This window comes from Glossina fuscipes, unplaced genomic scaffold (genome assembly GCF_014805625.2).
Source record: "Glossina fuscipes isolate IAEA_lab_2018 unplaced genomic scaffold, Yale_Gfus_2 2, whole genome shotgun sequence".
In the NCBI taxonomy this organism is placed as follows: Eukaryota; Metazoa; Arthropoda; class Insecta; order Diptera; family Glossinidae; genus Glossina; species Glossina fuscipes.
In genome coordinates, this window is record NW_023998416.1 from 12,909,706 (window position 1) to 12,924,046 (window position 14,341).

Genomic DNA, 14,341 nt, shown 5'->3' on the forward strand with positions numbered 1-14,341 from the left:
CTTATATATAAAAACATAGGATAAAAATAAGCAGCAATAGCAACAGCAGCAGCAGCAGCAGGTATGATTGCATAAAGAACGAAGACTTTGCATCTATTTCATTTAAATACTTTTTATTTATTTATTTTTTTTTTTGTTCACTTGTTGTTGGTATTCTTTGCGAGTGTATGGTAGCGAATCAAAGTCCTTTAGTAAATGTTTCTGCACTTTACTGATGTTTCTGTTTTGCTTGTTATTGCTATTGTTGTTGTCGGGTTTTTAGCAACTTTCTGATTTCGCTAGAAACACCAGAAAATAGAAAAAATTGATAGAAGCACTTGAAAAATCAACCATGTATAGCAGACAGTCGGAACGAAGTTTGTATAAATGTTTTTCGTTGTGTTGCAAATATATTTGATTTTTTTTTACACCTCTCTTAACCTGTTAGTTTGATGATGGCGTACTAAACTTTATGTGAATGTTTCTGTGTGTGTGTGTGTGTGTGTGTGTGTGTGTATGGCTTTGTGTTTGTGGGTAGGAAAGATCGACAAACCACTCTTTTAAACAAACTTTTTAAATACGAAGCTACTAACAACCGAACAAACAAAACAATTTTTCTTTTCAGTGGCTTTTGGCGACTTTTCACATTTCTACTTTATGCTCGGTCCGGTGTTTTGAGGTGTACTTAAAATTGTGGAAAAATACAATTTTTTTTCTTCTTTTTAAAAGCTATATAAGAAAAAGTTTCAATGAGATTTTGTTTATTTTGAAACCAGTGAAGGCGAACAAATATTTAAAAATGAGAGATAGTAACTTTAAAAGAATTGTCTTAACAATTGATGCTGTTTTAGATTTTTTACGCCACTGTGTGCCTTATAGTCAGTTGACAATGGCATTATATTAACTTTCATTTTCTCAATTTGCAGCACTAGGAAGTGCTCATTAGAGACAGTTGATAAGTCGTGAAATTGTAATTTAACACAGGGTATCGACGTACAACAGTACCACAGTACCGGATACCACAGGGTAACGGATACCCGTTTCGTCATTCCGAAAATAAACGCAATTACAAGAAAGTTTTGATTGAGATTTGGATTCAATTTTTTCAGCAGTGTGTTGTCTAGACAACATCATTGAAATCTGCTGCACGGGATCTCTTGCAAGACTCGAACTTTTTGCTGATGCACTGAATGAAGTTTCTCTTTTACCTGTCTCAGTAAAACGGGGTTGTCAACTCCGGACCAAAGAAATGATAACTCACTCCTATCAATACTATAGTTGTTTGTTTGTCTTTATAATTGATAAGTCGAAGGGTCGAAGAATACCTTCACTCTCAAATTTTCATAGTTGCTTTTAACATATCGCTCAATAAGTTTGTAGGTTTCGCAGCTGATAACATATCCATACAAAGTCTAGATGAATGAACCTTCACATTAATGAAATCATAGTGATTCGTCATTAGCCATGCAACATGTATATGTAATCCCACGTACTTATTGAGCGATTTCAATTCAATTCAATTGCTTACTTTGAATTTATTCTCTCTCTTTTTTAATACACGAATCTAATACCAAATTTATACTTGGCTTTAAAAATATATTGTTGTACTATGACCTCGTCAACAAGCAACATATAATTAATGTATAACCGTAATGAGATTACACGAGCCAAAGGCATAAAAAACAAACTAAAGCAAAAATAAACAAAAAAAATTAAAAAGTCTCACAAAACCGTATATATATACATATCCATATGTTAATATTGTCATCACTTCACAAACTAATGTGCACCACAGCCACCCTTTAGCCATAAAATACAATATTAAATTTATGATACGCGATGGTCTACATATAACAACATTACTGCCATATAGAGCGTAAGCAAACAAAAAATTATTTATCGTGTATACGCATGCAGAGATGATAAATACGGTACAAGCGTACTTTTTCTAACCTTTTTATATGTTGCGAGCAGGATTTCAAGATTTACAAATTTTATGATATATGATGATAACCTGAGAAATTTGTGCAAACTCGTACGAAAACCAGTCATACGCGGTCATATTTAGTACAATCTTTAAAATTTCTTATAACGAAAATTTGCCTGCATTTGTTAATTTCGATTAAACAAAATATACAATCGATTATAATGCAAATGAAAGTTAAGTTAACCTACTTTTCCAAGCAAATGGGTTACGGGTAGTTTTAGTGAGACAAATACACATGATCTTTAAGTCTTTATGGCTACGCCATTTGCATTTTGAATTTTGATATTGTGAGGACGAAGATTTCCAACTGGTTTTGTTCCCGGACTTAGTGGAAGTTATCCTTATGTAGCTGACCTTGTTAACTTTTTCTAACATATAAGTAAATAAGTATCGCAAACAATTGTATGGAAAAATGGTTGATGTATCTGGAATATAACATAAGTTCGAGCAAAGGTATGTAGGAGAAGAAGATTGCACCTTCTCTTCCTTCTGGATCCAATTATCGTCATTCAGTAAAATTGGATCGTGTGCAATTTCTAAAAGAAGACGCCTGTAAAGGAGTCTTGCCTGTTAATAGTCCAATATGTACTACTTTAGTCTTACTAACCGAGGAGTTTCACTGTTCGGTGACTGGTGAACACAGAAACCCTTTCATTAATTGCTGTCAAATAAAAAACCGAGAGGCTTTAAAGCAAAAGCGACTTTGTGTTCCATGGCCACTTTTATTACACAGTGTTCGACGTTTTTGTAACTTAGGCAATACTGTGCATATAGAGTGCCTTAGCAAATTGCCAAAAAAAACAAGTGGATTTTATTGTAATGACATTGGAAACGAGTATTGAAGCGGCTGACTTTTCGGATTTAGTGATAGGGACATCAAAGGAAAAGTTAGAGGAACTTTTCGACATACGACCAGAATGCTCGGAATAACTACTGAGGTATACCGAGATCACTGTATAATACCATTTATTTTTCGATAGGAAAAGTTTTAGGCTTTGCAATACATATACCTTTTGTAAATTAATCCGCAAAATATTATTGCTATATAACATTAACGTAAAAGCATCCTTTTTGTAATCCTATCCGCCATTTCAATCCCTGTTATCTAAGACAAATGGAAAATGACTGGTGGTTCGAATTCGTATGCTACTTTAAGCCTTCCTTAGCTTTTCTTAAGGCGTTTAAGAAAATCATTACACTCCGCGAATAAATGTAGGTTACTGAGTAAGTAAGTAAGTGTGTAAATATATATAGGTTTGGCTTTTATATACTTTGTAATTGCGAAATAAATAAATAAAAAAAAAAAATAAAAAGAAATCTAATCAATCAATGAGCAACGTATGCTACAAAAAGTTCTCAATTTAATGAAGAAAAGTACTTTGAATATAAAAGAATCATTTTTGAAAGTTTCAAGTGCGATAGTTGCTACACTTTAATAACATCTGTAAAATATCTTTATATATATATATATAATGCATCTGAAGTTATGCTATGGAGCTTCCGTATGTGATTAGTCAATTTATTTTAGTTGCATATTCATATTTCTCCCATTTCTCTTCCTCTTATTTTTTTGTAACAAACTCATTAAAAAATCTAGAGGGTGTTCCTTTAAAGCAAAAGTAATTAATTATGTGTTGCTAGAGAAGTTATCTCTTCAGCGTATATCGGTGTTGCTCTCTTCTCGGCAGATTAACGTTCATTTTGATGCTCTTCTACAAAAAAGATAAAAGAATTTCATGTTAAATATTTTGTTGACTTTGAACTTGACGTAATTTATTATGTTGTAGATCATGGAACATCTTGCCAACTGCCGCCCATGATGTTCTCAGTAATATATAGAACATTTTGTTTGAAAATTTTCTGTTATTTTTACTGAAAACTGCATAAACAATGCTTTAAATTTTCAATTCGGATTAGCTTATGCTGTTTGCTTTGCATTTTCTTTTAGCGAATCCTTCAAGTTTTATCCCATTATATTGCGCTTTATGGCGACACTGTGTTCGATCGACTTTTCATCCGACAATCGTTTTATCTAAATATAAAATTTGTGCATTTCTCGTTTGTATGATTTATTATGCCATGTCTGATAAGTTGCTTCAATTGTCTATCTTCCTCAAATTTAAAAATAGAAAAAAATTGAACAAACATAACATGAAAAATTTCAAACAGATAAATCAAACGAATGAATGAATGAATGAATGCACTATTTTTATATATAGTAAATCAATCCACTTAATTATGCATTGTAAACTCAACATAAAATAATGAGAATCACAAAGTGATCCGTTTCCGTTTAAACTAATGTAAGGCACTTTCATGTTATGCGAACATATTTAAAGGCTTGTATTGTTGTTTAAATATTAAATTAATTTAATCTGATAACTGACGCTTGGTCGAAAGTGAACTTAGAGCACTTTCAAGTACGCAAAAATCGGCTTTAAAAATGTCATAACCACTAGGAGTTCTTGCAACCATTTTCCTATTAAAAATTGATCAAATCACTTAAGAGGCACAGTCACGGTGCAACTTAAACTAAGAACACCTTGAGTGTTTTTTTCATTACCCATAACATATTAAATTTCAAATATCGATAATAATTCCCATATATCTCCAGTATGTGTAAAAAATGAAAAGAATCGACCACGCCCATTTGATATTGTAGAATGTCCAAATTGCATTTTTCTTTTGTCTTATTTATTTATCCAGCTTGTCTGTCCGTCTGTCCGTTCTGATTTCTTGTGTTCTACCTTCAGATACCATTTTTAAAAAATATTAATGAAATTTAGTACACCGACCTGTTGAGCTCAGAACGAAAGCTGTTGACAATCTTTCCGATTGCACTACTTTTTCAATCATTTCCAATGCAACGCCGATTTCTTCGATATCTGTACAAGTGCTGAAGCATCACCCCAAGAATGAGAAAGCTTATCTCGGTATATTTGCTATAGTTTGTATGTGACAAGCAAAAAACCAATTGTTTCTTACTCTCAGGTTATGCATTCCAGTAGGCATGTCCTTTAATCGATTTGGCTTAATGCCAATGCCAATCTGCAAGCGCAATAACTTTGAATGTTTCTATCAAATTTGAAGCTGGCAGCCAGGAGAATACTTACCACGGACATTAAAGGGACAAACGGACGGACAGACGTACACTCTTAAACCGGCTTGGAATTTTATACAGATCACGAATAAGCATGCTTTACGCGATTTCGCTGAAGCTTTCTCCTGCGTGGTTCAAACGTTTTGAAATAATGAACACACCCCCTTCCTTCGGCTATTTTTGCCTGTTAAATATTTAACCTCTAGCTTCAAAAGGGCTTCAATAATCTGAAAAAGGCTGACAATGACTGCGTAAATTATGCTAAATACATGTATGGCAGACAAATTGTTATTGACATGTATGGGGAGAGACTGCGCGGCACACGATATGAAGCATAAATCTTCAAAATAATCTTTCAACGCCGTTTTACCAGCATATTAATGGCATTTGCTCAAAGCATTGATCGAATTGCTTGAAAAGATAAAATTTTATTTCTCTCCCTTTCGTGTTTCTCTACGAAATTGAAAATGAAGAAAATAGATCTTCTCTCGTTTTCGTGTAACACAGAATTTATGCTCTTTACTTTTACATTATTTTAGCCGATCGCACCTACTCAGCACAGTTCTTCTAAATGTAACGTCAGTCATTTCAAGATCGCACTCGCTGCTAAATACGGAAAGCCTTTTTATTTTGCATTTGACTTTTTAATATTTTCTTTTCATTTTTCTCGTTTTGCTTCCTTTATTTTTCGATATTTGTAAACAAAATGCAAGAAAGAATAAAAGGCGAACAACCGAACTTTGAGTGATCTGAGAAAGTTTGTTTGTTTTTTTCCGACTTTTCTTCTTTAATGAATTAATTACTTCTGACGGTTAATAAAAACTGAAATTGTGTACATTGCTCGGCTTGCGTGTGTAAAGTCTATAAATATAAACATTAAACGAGAATATGATTTTATAAACCGCGTGTGTTTATTTAAGCATTATAATAAGATAAGCTAATATTCTTACGAGTATCACAATATACTCTTTCGTTATGGTACAAAAAAGAAAAATAAAAAAAACGGAAAATAATTTTTCCATTTTCTTGTAATCATCTTCCAGTCGCTAAACTCACAACTAAATGAATAAACAAAAACCTTTAAAGGATTTCGAGATTTTCCATCCATTATACACAATTAAAAATAAATTTCGAATAAAAATAAAGTGGTTTTCGAAAAGATAAATAATAAAAAGCTTACTTAGAAATACTTATTCTGTTAGTCTGCGAAAAACACCAATTAGCGTTAAATAATAATAAAAACTCTAATTGCAGGGGTCTTCTCTTCTCTCCCCTTCTTCATTTCTGTTATTAATTAGAGCCAATTTAACATAAAAGTATTTGCGGTATTGCGGGAAATATTGTTTATAAGTCAATAATATCGTTACTCTAATCTTCACCTGTTAATCGCTTTACATTTGCGGAACGCGTAGTTCTCTACGATTCGTAGACCTACTTATGTGCTTGTTTTGGAAAGATTTTTGAAATAAGTCAAGTTGGTTAAAATTCCCACTTCAATGACGATTCTGTATCACACAAAATAAATGCAACTTGTGAACTAATCACCGAAAGACTATTATAGTCTTTGCACATTTCCTTTGAAGGCTGATACTGTCTTAAAATCATATGGATTCGCCGATAGTAGTGACGTCTATTTATCATAATACAAACTGATTGAGTGAAGTTTTATCATAGGTTTCAAATGTGTGTAGAATATTTACAGAATCTACGTAGGCATTAAAGAACGGAAATCTTGCGGAGTTTTACGAGTTTCACGTATGGCAAGTGTAAAGAATACAAACCTACAAAATGCGCGCTGTACGAGTTTTTCGATTCCAACAGAAAATTGGATTAAATTGTGCGAGAGAGCTTTAAGTGTTTTGAAATCAACAAATCCATTTAAAATCTAGTAAAGACATTATAGCGGATCATGAGCCACAATTAAATATCGTATATCACTTGCTTTGATACAGTTAAAATAAGCCCTTATGTTGGGAGTGATCGAAAGAACAAGATGGACAGACGGCCAGTCAACCTTCAGAAATTGAATCAGAACCGATCGGTACAATAAACGGTGCATCTATCTCAAATCGCTCCAGATGTTGCATAGATCCGTACAAACTTAATATATTCTTGCAACAAAGTTGAATGAATAAGATCTGGCATGATCTGACATGTGGCATAACACTTACCGGTGGCATATGCAACTTTGGGCTTGCTACTGCACCTTATCCTTCTTTTCTTTCTAACTCACTTCTTTCTCAATGACCATCATCGTGCTTAGCAACGTCTAGCGGGCATCTCGTGAATGATTGATGAAAAAAAGAGAAAAGAAGTTTAAAGATACTGGTTGCCTAACATCATTGTAAATACAATAGAAGGCGTATAGAAGTGGGACGTTAATGGAAAGAAACTTTGTTAATTGTGCGAGCAAGATAGCCTTATATGTATATATACGTACATATCCCACGCGAATGCGTACTTATTGCGCTTTATTGCGAACTATCGCTTAATTAATTTTGTTTAATTTTTTTTTTTTTCATTATTTTCCCTCATAATGGAAAAATTCTGGTTAGAATTTTCCCTTTGAAGGTAGCTTTACTATTCTTTGAGCCGACTTCTTCTTGTTACCTTTAAAATATAAATTTGTATTCCACAAGTTTCACTTCATTTTATTTAAAACAAAAGTTCTGAAAATGCTTGCGGCGATTTTCTTACTTCTTAAAAAAGAAAAGCCAGAAAAAAACGAAGGAATATAACTTGAACATAACGGCTTCTGGAGCAGCTGTTCATAGTATGAAGCCTCAAGCCAAATAATCTACGAATTGTTCTCTTCAAAAATAATAAAAGCAAACAGCTTATCAGAAGAACAAAATAAAAAAAAAATTCAAAGTGAACTAATTAATTTAACTTTGCTTGAATACAAAGCAAAAGACGATAAAAAAAAACGTGACGCAAACGTATGTTTGAACAATGCTTTTGAAAATGTTAAAAGTTAAGCATCCCTTAAAGGGGAAGGCTTTTGTAACAGTTTTAACAAAATGCTCTTTTTTAGATCGAAGGAAAGATTATATAATATGTGTAGTTATGTATAGCGTCCTACGTCTTTTTTGACGCATATTTGACTTGAAAAAAAAAGAAAAAAATCATTTAAACCATCTATATATAGCTGCAGGAAGGCAAGCGTTTGAATGAAAAATTGCGTTTTCTTTTTATTCCTTCTGCGATTCTAGGAGCATAAAACATCACTTCCATGATCAATTATTTCTTCGTCATTTTCTTTTCCCCAAGATATTGCTCTCGAAAGTCTGCCTTTTTTTAAAAGAACAAATCGCACCTTTTACACTTTACATGTTTGGAAATGACCGAGAGATAGGCAAGAAACTATATAGTAGTCTGCAGTCGTGTTTACAATCAATGTCTTTAAACTTGTTTTAATTTCTTGGTATAGACATTGAAAGCTTTCGAATACCTCTCAGCTTCAAATCTACGCAAACGTTACCTCTAATATAGTACTATTTGAAAATGCTCCCACCTAAGAGATATACGTCACTTTTCGTGTTCTTACTTCACACACATACGTAAGCTTATAATCTGCTTATTTGTGCTTATTATTTTTAATCTCTCCTTCTCCTATACAATAGTAGTATAATTGTGTCGGGTTAAATTATTTGAGTTCTTTCTTGCTCTTACTTTTGTTAAATTTTTTATTAATGTTCTTATATACTACTACACTTCTTTTGCTTGACATGTAAGGAGTGATTGTAATCTCATCATAATAGGCCTTTAAATAATGCCTTCAAGATTACATAAGTATTAATATATGAATACATGTTTTTAAATGAACATGAATTCCTTCTAAAGTCACTTGTTAGCGGATTAGGGAAGTTAGAAATCAACTGAAACGATATTAGGCTGTAACTTTGTAGCGGGAATTCATATGATACAGGTGTGGTGTTTCTCAATTGTTTCGAGAAAAGGCCCGTAATGTCGAAGAGAAACTTTTTCTTAGGCAATGATTTCTTTTCTCCATAATCAAGAGAGTGTGGGAAGAATCTGTTAAGTCAATGAAAAAATATTGTCTCGTTCCCCTTTAAGTAAGGACTTACCTTAGTTATTATAGCCTGGACCGCTTGTGATATGAGGATGTATTTAGTTAGTATGTACGGATGCTGAAAAAACCCCGCCTTTTCTTATACCCATTTAGAAAGTGTTTCTGAGAGTGTCTGTCCGTCTGTCCATATAAAATTCTTGTGCTCTTTTTGAGATACTTTGATGAAATTTGGCACGTCTTGGCGAACGCTGTTGGGCCATCTTTTTCGACCACGTCTTAATTTGAAAAGTCGTCGTATGAATAACTGGAACTTGGCGTACGGCATTTAATAGTGCATCATGGTCAACTATAGTGTTTTTCTTAGGTTTTACTTTAGTAAATAGTCAAACATTCCTACAATTTTCCCTATTTTTTAAGTTTTAATTTCTGTTTTATTTATGTTTTATTGAAAAGTAATTCCATTGATCATAACATATACATGTACGCACAATTTTTTTTGTTTTTTCTTTGTAATTATTTTTAGTCACATGTCACTTGACTATCATTTCATTATTTATCGCCTATACTGACAAATCAAAGCATTTTTCTTTCCTACGGGAATGTCAAATGTCAATAGTTTGTCTTTTTTTGGGATAAAAAGGCAAATTCCTTCATTAACTTTGACTTTGACAGTATTTCGATAAATAACTCGAAAACAAAGAGAAAAAAAAAAAAAAAGAAAACGAAACACCCTAGAAACACAAAATATTCGGTTTTGCTTCAAAATTTGTAATTGCAATATAAGATAATATCAGGTGATGGCTGCCATAACAAAGCCATACAAAATAAGGTCGAAAATGAAGTTAAATTTCATCAATTGAAAAACTCAGTCAATGTACGTAAAACTTTTGCGATAAGTATAACTTTATACAAGTCAGTCATTTATTTGAATGAAAGCTTTATTACCTCATTCATAGGTTATATCGTTTGGCGCAATATTAAGTTATCATAGAATTCTATGAGCATAGCAATATCTTGCAATAACAAAATTTTATTTAAAATGATAACTCACTGCTTGTCTGAAGGTGTATTGAAAGCAGACGTGTCTTCATCGAAACTTATATTTTATATAAAATGATTTTGGTAAGCATTAAGCTTAATAAACACACGCATACATAATATGAGATACGCATAAGCAATTCGAATAAGTGAAAGGAAGAAGAAACGGTATAGATATGCGTGTATGTAAATCGACACAAACTTAAATAAGCAATAGCTAGGGAATATATTTGAACTGTGAAAAATATATAGTACGTTATACCATTTGAGGGAATATTGAAAGAAGCACAATATTTGGCTTAAGAAAGTTTTCAATAATCACTCTCGGAAAATATATAAGAACATCGTCTTATTAACTGTGTGGTATTTTTAGCTCCACGTTAAAGTTGAATAACTAGGTACTGATTATAATTCATTACCGAAAATATATGGATGTCATAGTAAATATTCTTCCCTATTAATTTAAGCCGTTCAGTTCTTGTCATCGTGTTTTGATACGAATCGCGTACCACTTACTTATAAAAGATCTATGGAAATCTTCCAAATCCAGATCCAAACAGAAATTGCTAATAGACATAATAGGATTCCTTTTGAATACTTTCATCTCGAAAAGAGCGACTGCTTATTTTGGTTTGCAGACTCGTTGCGATGAGCCAAAGTGTCAAGCAATTTCGTAAATTTATCACTAACATTACAGTCACATCATGACAATATAAAGTCTTTATTGCAGCCATCATTGAAAGATGAGGGATATATTCATTATGTCGAAACGTTCGAACGGCACGCGTACAGTCCTACGTAAACTGGGAATAACTCAGTTTTTCGAGAGGAATAAAAAATTGGTTTTTCGTTCACAACTATAGCAGATAAATAATTATGACCATTGGCCATGCCTACCCAATATACTGTATCAAATCAATATCTTTGAAGACTAACAAACAAGCTTCAAAAATCTCCTAAAGTAGTAAAATAACGAGCCCACAAGATATATATAGTCTTGATCAGTATCAAATTCTAAATCGATTTAAGCATGTTCCTCTGTCTGTCTGCTTGCCTATCTGTCCGTCTTTTTAAGGTCTGTTGTAAACTTTCCCACAAAAATCAAGCTATCGACTTTTAATTTACCAGAAAGACTGGAAATTCTTGTACTCAGGCTGGTATTGAAAGTGGTCCAAATCGATCGAAGGACGCGCTTACAACACTACGTAAACTGAGAACATCTCTGTTTTTCCAAAGAAATAAAAAATGGTTCGTATCGAAGTACTTTGTACGAAGTTCTCCTAATACAAGGACTTATTTGCAAACGTCATTATACGAATAACTGCATTAAGCGAAGTGATTTAGGGTATTTAATGGTTGACCTTACGGCACTACTTGATTTTTACAATTGTAAAAGTATCACATGAAAATGTTAAAAGGAAATAAGAATGGAATTAAAAAAAACGATGACAGACTTCAACGAATTACTGCAAAACCATGCATTATTTATGTTTATTATGGTGTTCGAGTTTTAATGAATGCACCGTATCAATTCCTAATGAGAAGATGTGTGCCTTGGCGAAAAAAATCAATGATACCGAAAATATTTCTCATATTTCTCGATAAATTAAAAACTAATCGCTTTCGTGTTTATTTCTTCGAATTCAATTCAACTATGAATTACTTCGAGCATACTCCAGCTGACTAACACTTGAAAAAGTTTTCAAAAGATCAGCACAAAACGAGTTATCTCTGTAAACTCTGCGGAATTTTCGCCCTGGTCTGTCCCAAATAGAAAGGTTAGCTTATTAGTCTGTTTCGTACAACAGGTATCAATGACATGAAATGGAAATTTGTTAAAATTTTTTTTTGTTTATCTTTTCGTAAGTTTACTACTTTGTTGATATAAATAAAATAAAATAAATTAATTTTAATTTCATATCAAATTTATTAAACATTGATTAATTTTGAAGAAATTTTTGATTACCTTGCGTAAATTTTGGAACGCAATCAGAACTTAAAGAGTTGAATATTAAAGTGATTGTAAGCAACATGTTGGGCGGTTGTGTTAGCTCGTCGGACACTTATGATAATATAGCCGATTATATAAAGGTTAGTTAATATAATTTTTCTCTTTATATGGAAATTGAATTTCCAGACACACAAGATTCTAATGCAAACACAAATATAACAATATGCGTATGTATAAGTGTATAAGTGTGCATATTTGTATTTAACTAACTCATACACGTTACTGTCATGTTTAGATAACCCTCATGCACAAGCAACACACGGCTTGTATATATAATGCAATACAATATACATTTGTAAAAGTAGAAATAAGAGAGTGGAGGATATCCAAAGCTGGCATGAAATTGGTATATTTATAAGAGCGTGTTCGTATGCATGCATGTATTGTATATACTTATATAATTTTAATGCTAGCATAAAACAATTGACTAGAAGCATATTTCCTGATGTTGTTTGTTTACCAACCAGTACCTCTACACATACAAGCAAGCAGTAGTTGAGTGAATAGTGAGTGCTGCACACTTTCCGTAAAAGAGATAAGAGAAAATTTTCAGACAGAAATTTAAAGGACGCTAGCTATTGTTTTTGTGTTAAGGTCTTTTTTTTTTTTTTTTTTTTTTCTTCTTTTTATTTTTATCTATGGACTTGCTTTTCAGGTAATTTTTTGGGGATTTTAATGCAAACAAATAATCTTCCTTTGTGTTATGTCCAAACGTATTTAAACTTAAAGAATGTTATGCGTGGACTCGAGTGTATATCTGCCTTAGAGACTACAAAAGAGATATGGAGGAACAACAAAATGCTTCATATGTCAAGAGGATTTTTCTAAAATATAATATTAAATAACTTAGGATTGTTGAACAACAATTTGTTTCTACCTTGAATTACATAAGAAAAAATAAACAATATCGAAATGAAAAATATTTTATATTCTTCCCAATACATTAACGAAGAAGCATTAAAAGGAGAGCTTTACATTTAATGTTTAGCACACATCCAGTGGCATCAACATGAGGTTTATAAAACTTCTTTTAGAAGCTTATAAGGCTTTGATGTTTCTTTGACCAAATTTATTTTAAGCTTTATTTTTGTTGAATTTTAAATCGTTAGAGAAAGTTGGTCTTGTCTTACTTGCGTATGTAATAATTTATAGACCGTGGCCGTAGACGTTGCATGGCTAGTGACGTTACTAATGAATTCTTTACAGATTGTAAAATTTGCCAAATTTTAATATCTTTCAACATGTACACGAAGACATGGATGGAAAACTAATTAAGATCATTGAACTAAAGACAACAATATTATCTTATTTGCTATCTTGCATGCTCTGACTTTTATACGGGAAGAAAGTAATATTTTTAACGTCTACAGTAGTTTAAATAGCTTCAAGTTTGTAAGTTGTTTTCATTTATTTGTGTTGTTTATTCGTACTCATATAAAATTTAACTACAATATAGACTCAGCTGAATTGAACAACACTCAAGATTAAAGGCTTAAATTATGACATCATTATTATGAAATGTTAAAGAAAAAAAGAAAAAAAAATAGGCCTAAAGGTACAAAAATTTTTATATACATATAATAAATAGCATAAAAAGCAGAAAAAAAAAGAAAAATATAAAATAAAAAGACAAAGAAAAACATGTGTAAGTCTAGCTCAATAGTACACTCGCAGCCGATATGCATCAATATGCTCTGGGACACTAAGGCAGATCTTTGAAAGCTTGGCAGCAATGCAATTTAGTATATTGATGGACACTAACATACACATTAATATTACAAAAAAAATTATAAGTTTGTAAAGACATAAAATTTCACCTTCTTGCCCATCTACCTATAGAGAGGTAACAAACACTGAGTAAACAAGATTCCTAACAAGAAAATTTTTTTATTGGAATCACAAATTATTCTTCTAGATTAATTCAGATTCGATTTTTTTCATATAATAACTGCCATCACTGTTTTGATTCGTTCACACACTTATCTTAATCTAAATCACTGGACTCGCAGTTATCTTACTTGCAGTCATATTACAAGCTAACCGTTTAGATGTACTTGTCGTGAGTATCTGTTAATGTTTACGGACGAAGGTAAAAGCAAACATCTACTTAGGTTGGAAGCTACAGCCAGAAGAAGAAGAAAACGGAAATCGGACCTTCATAATGCCCTTTGCCGATTTGGCGACGTTGCCAAC

General features: G+C 32.3%; 1 protein-coding gene across 4 annotated transcripts in view; it reads left to right on the plus strand.

The window, feature by feature from the left end:
• The window catches only part of LOC119633982 (protein sickie), a 320,882-nt gene that overhangs the window by 40,381 nt on the left and 266,160 nt on the right, over positions 1–14,341 (plus strand). The window contains exons 1-2 of one of the 4 annotated variants that reach the window (XM_038027865.1): positions 5,698–6,044; positions 12,090–12,228. The exons of the other annotated variants lie outside the window; for them this stretch is intronic. Coding sequence (XP_037883793.1) covers positions 12,169–12,228 — 60 coding nt within the window. The 5' untranslated portion in view covers positions 5,698–6,044; positions 12,090–12,168. Of the gene's footprint in view, positions 1–5,697; positions 6,045–12,089; positions 12,229–14,341 lie in introns of those variants that run through there. 4 annotated transcript variants of the gene reach the window in all.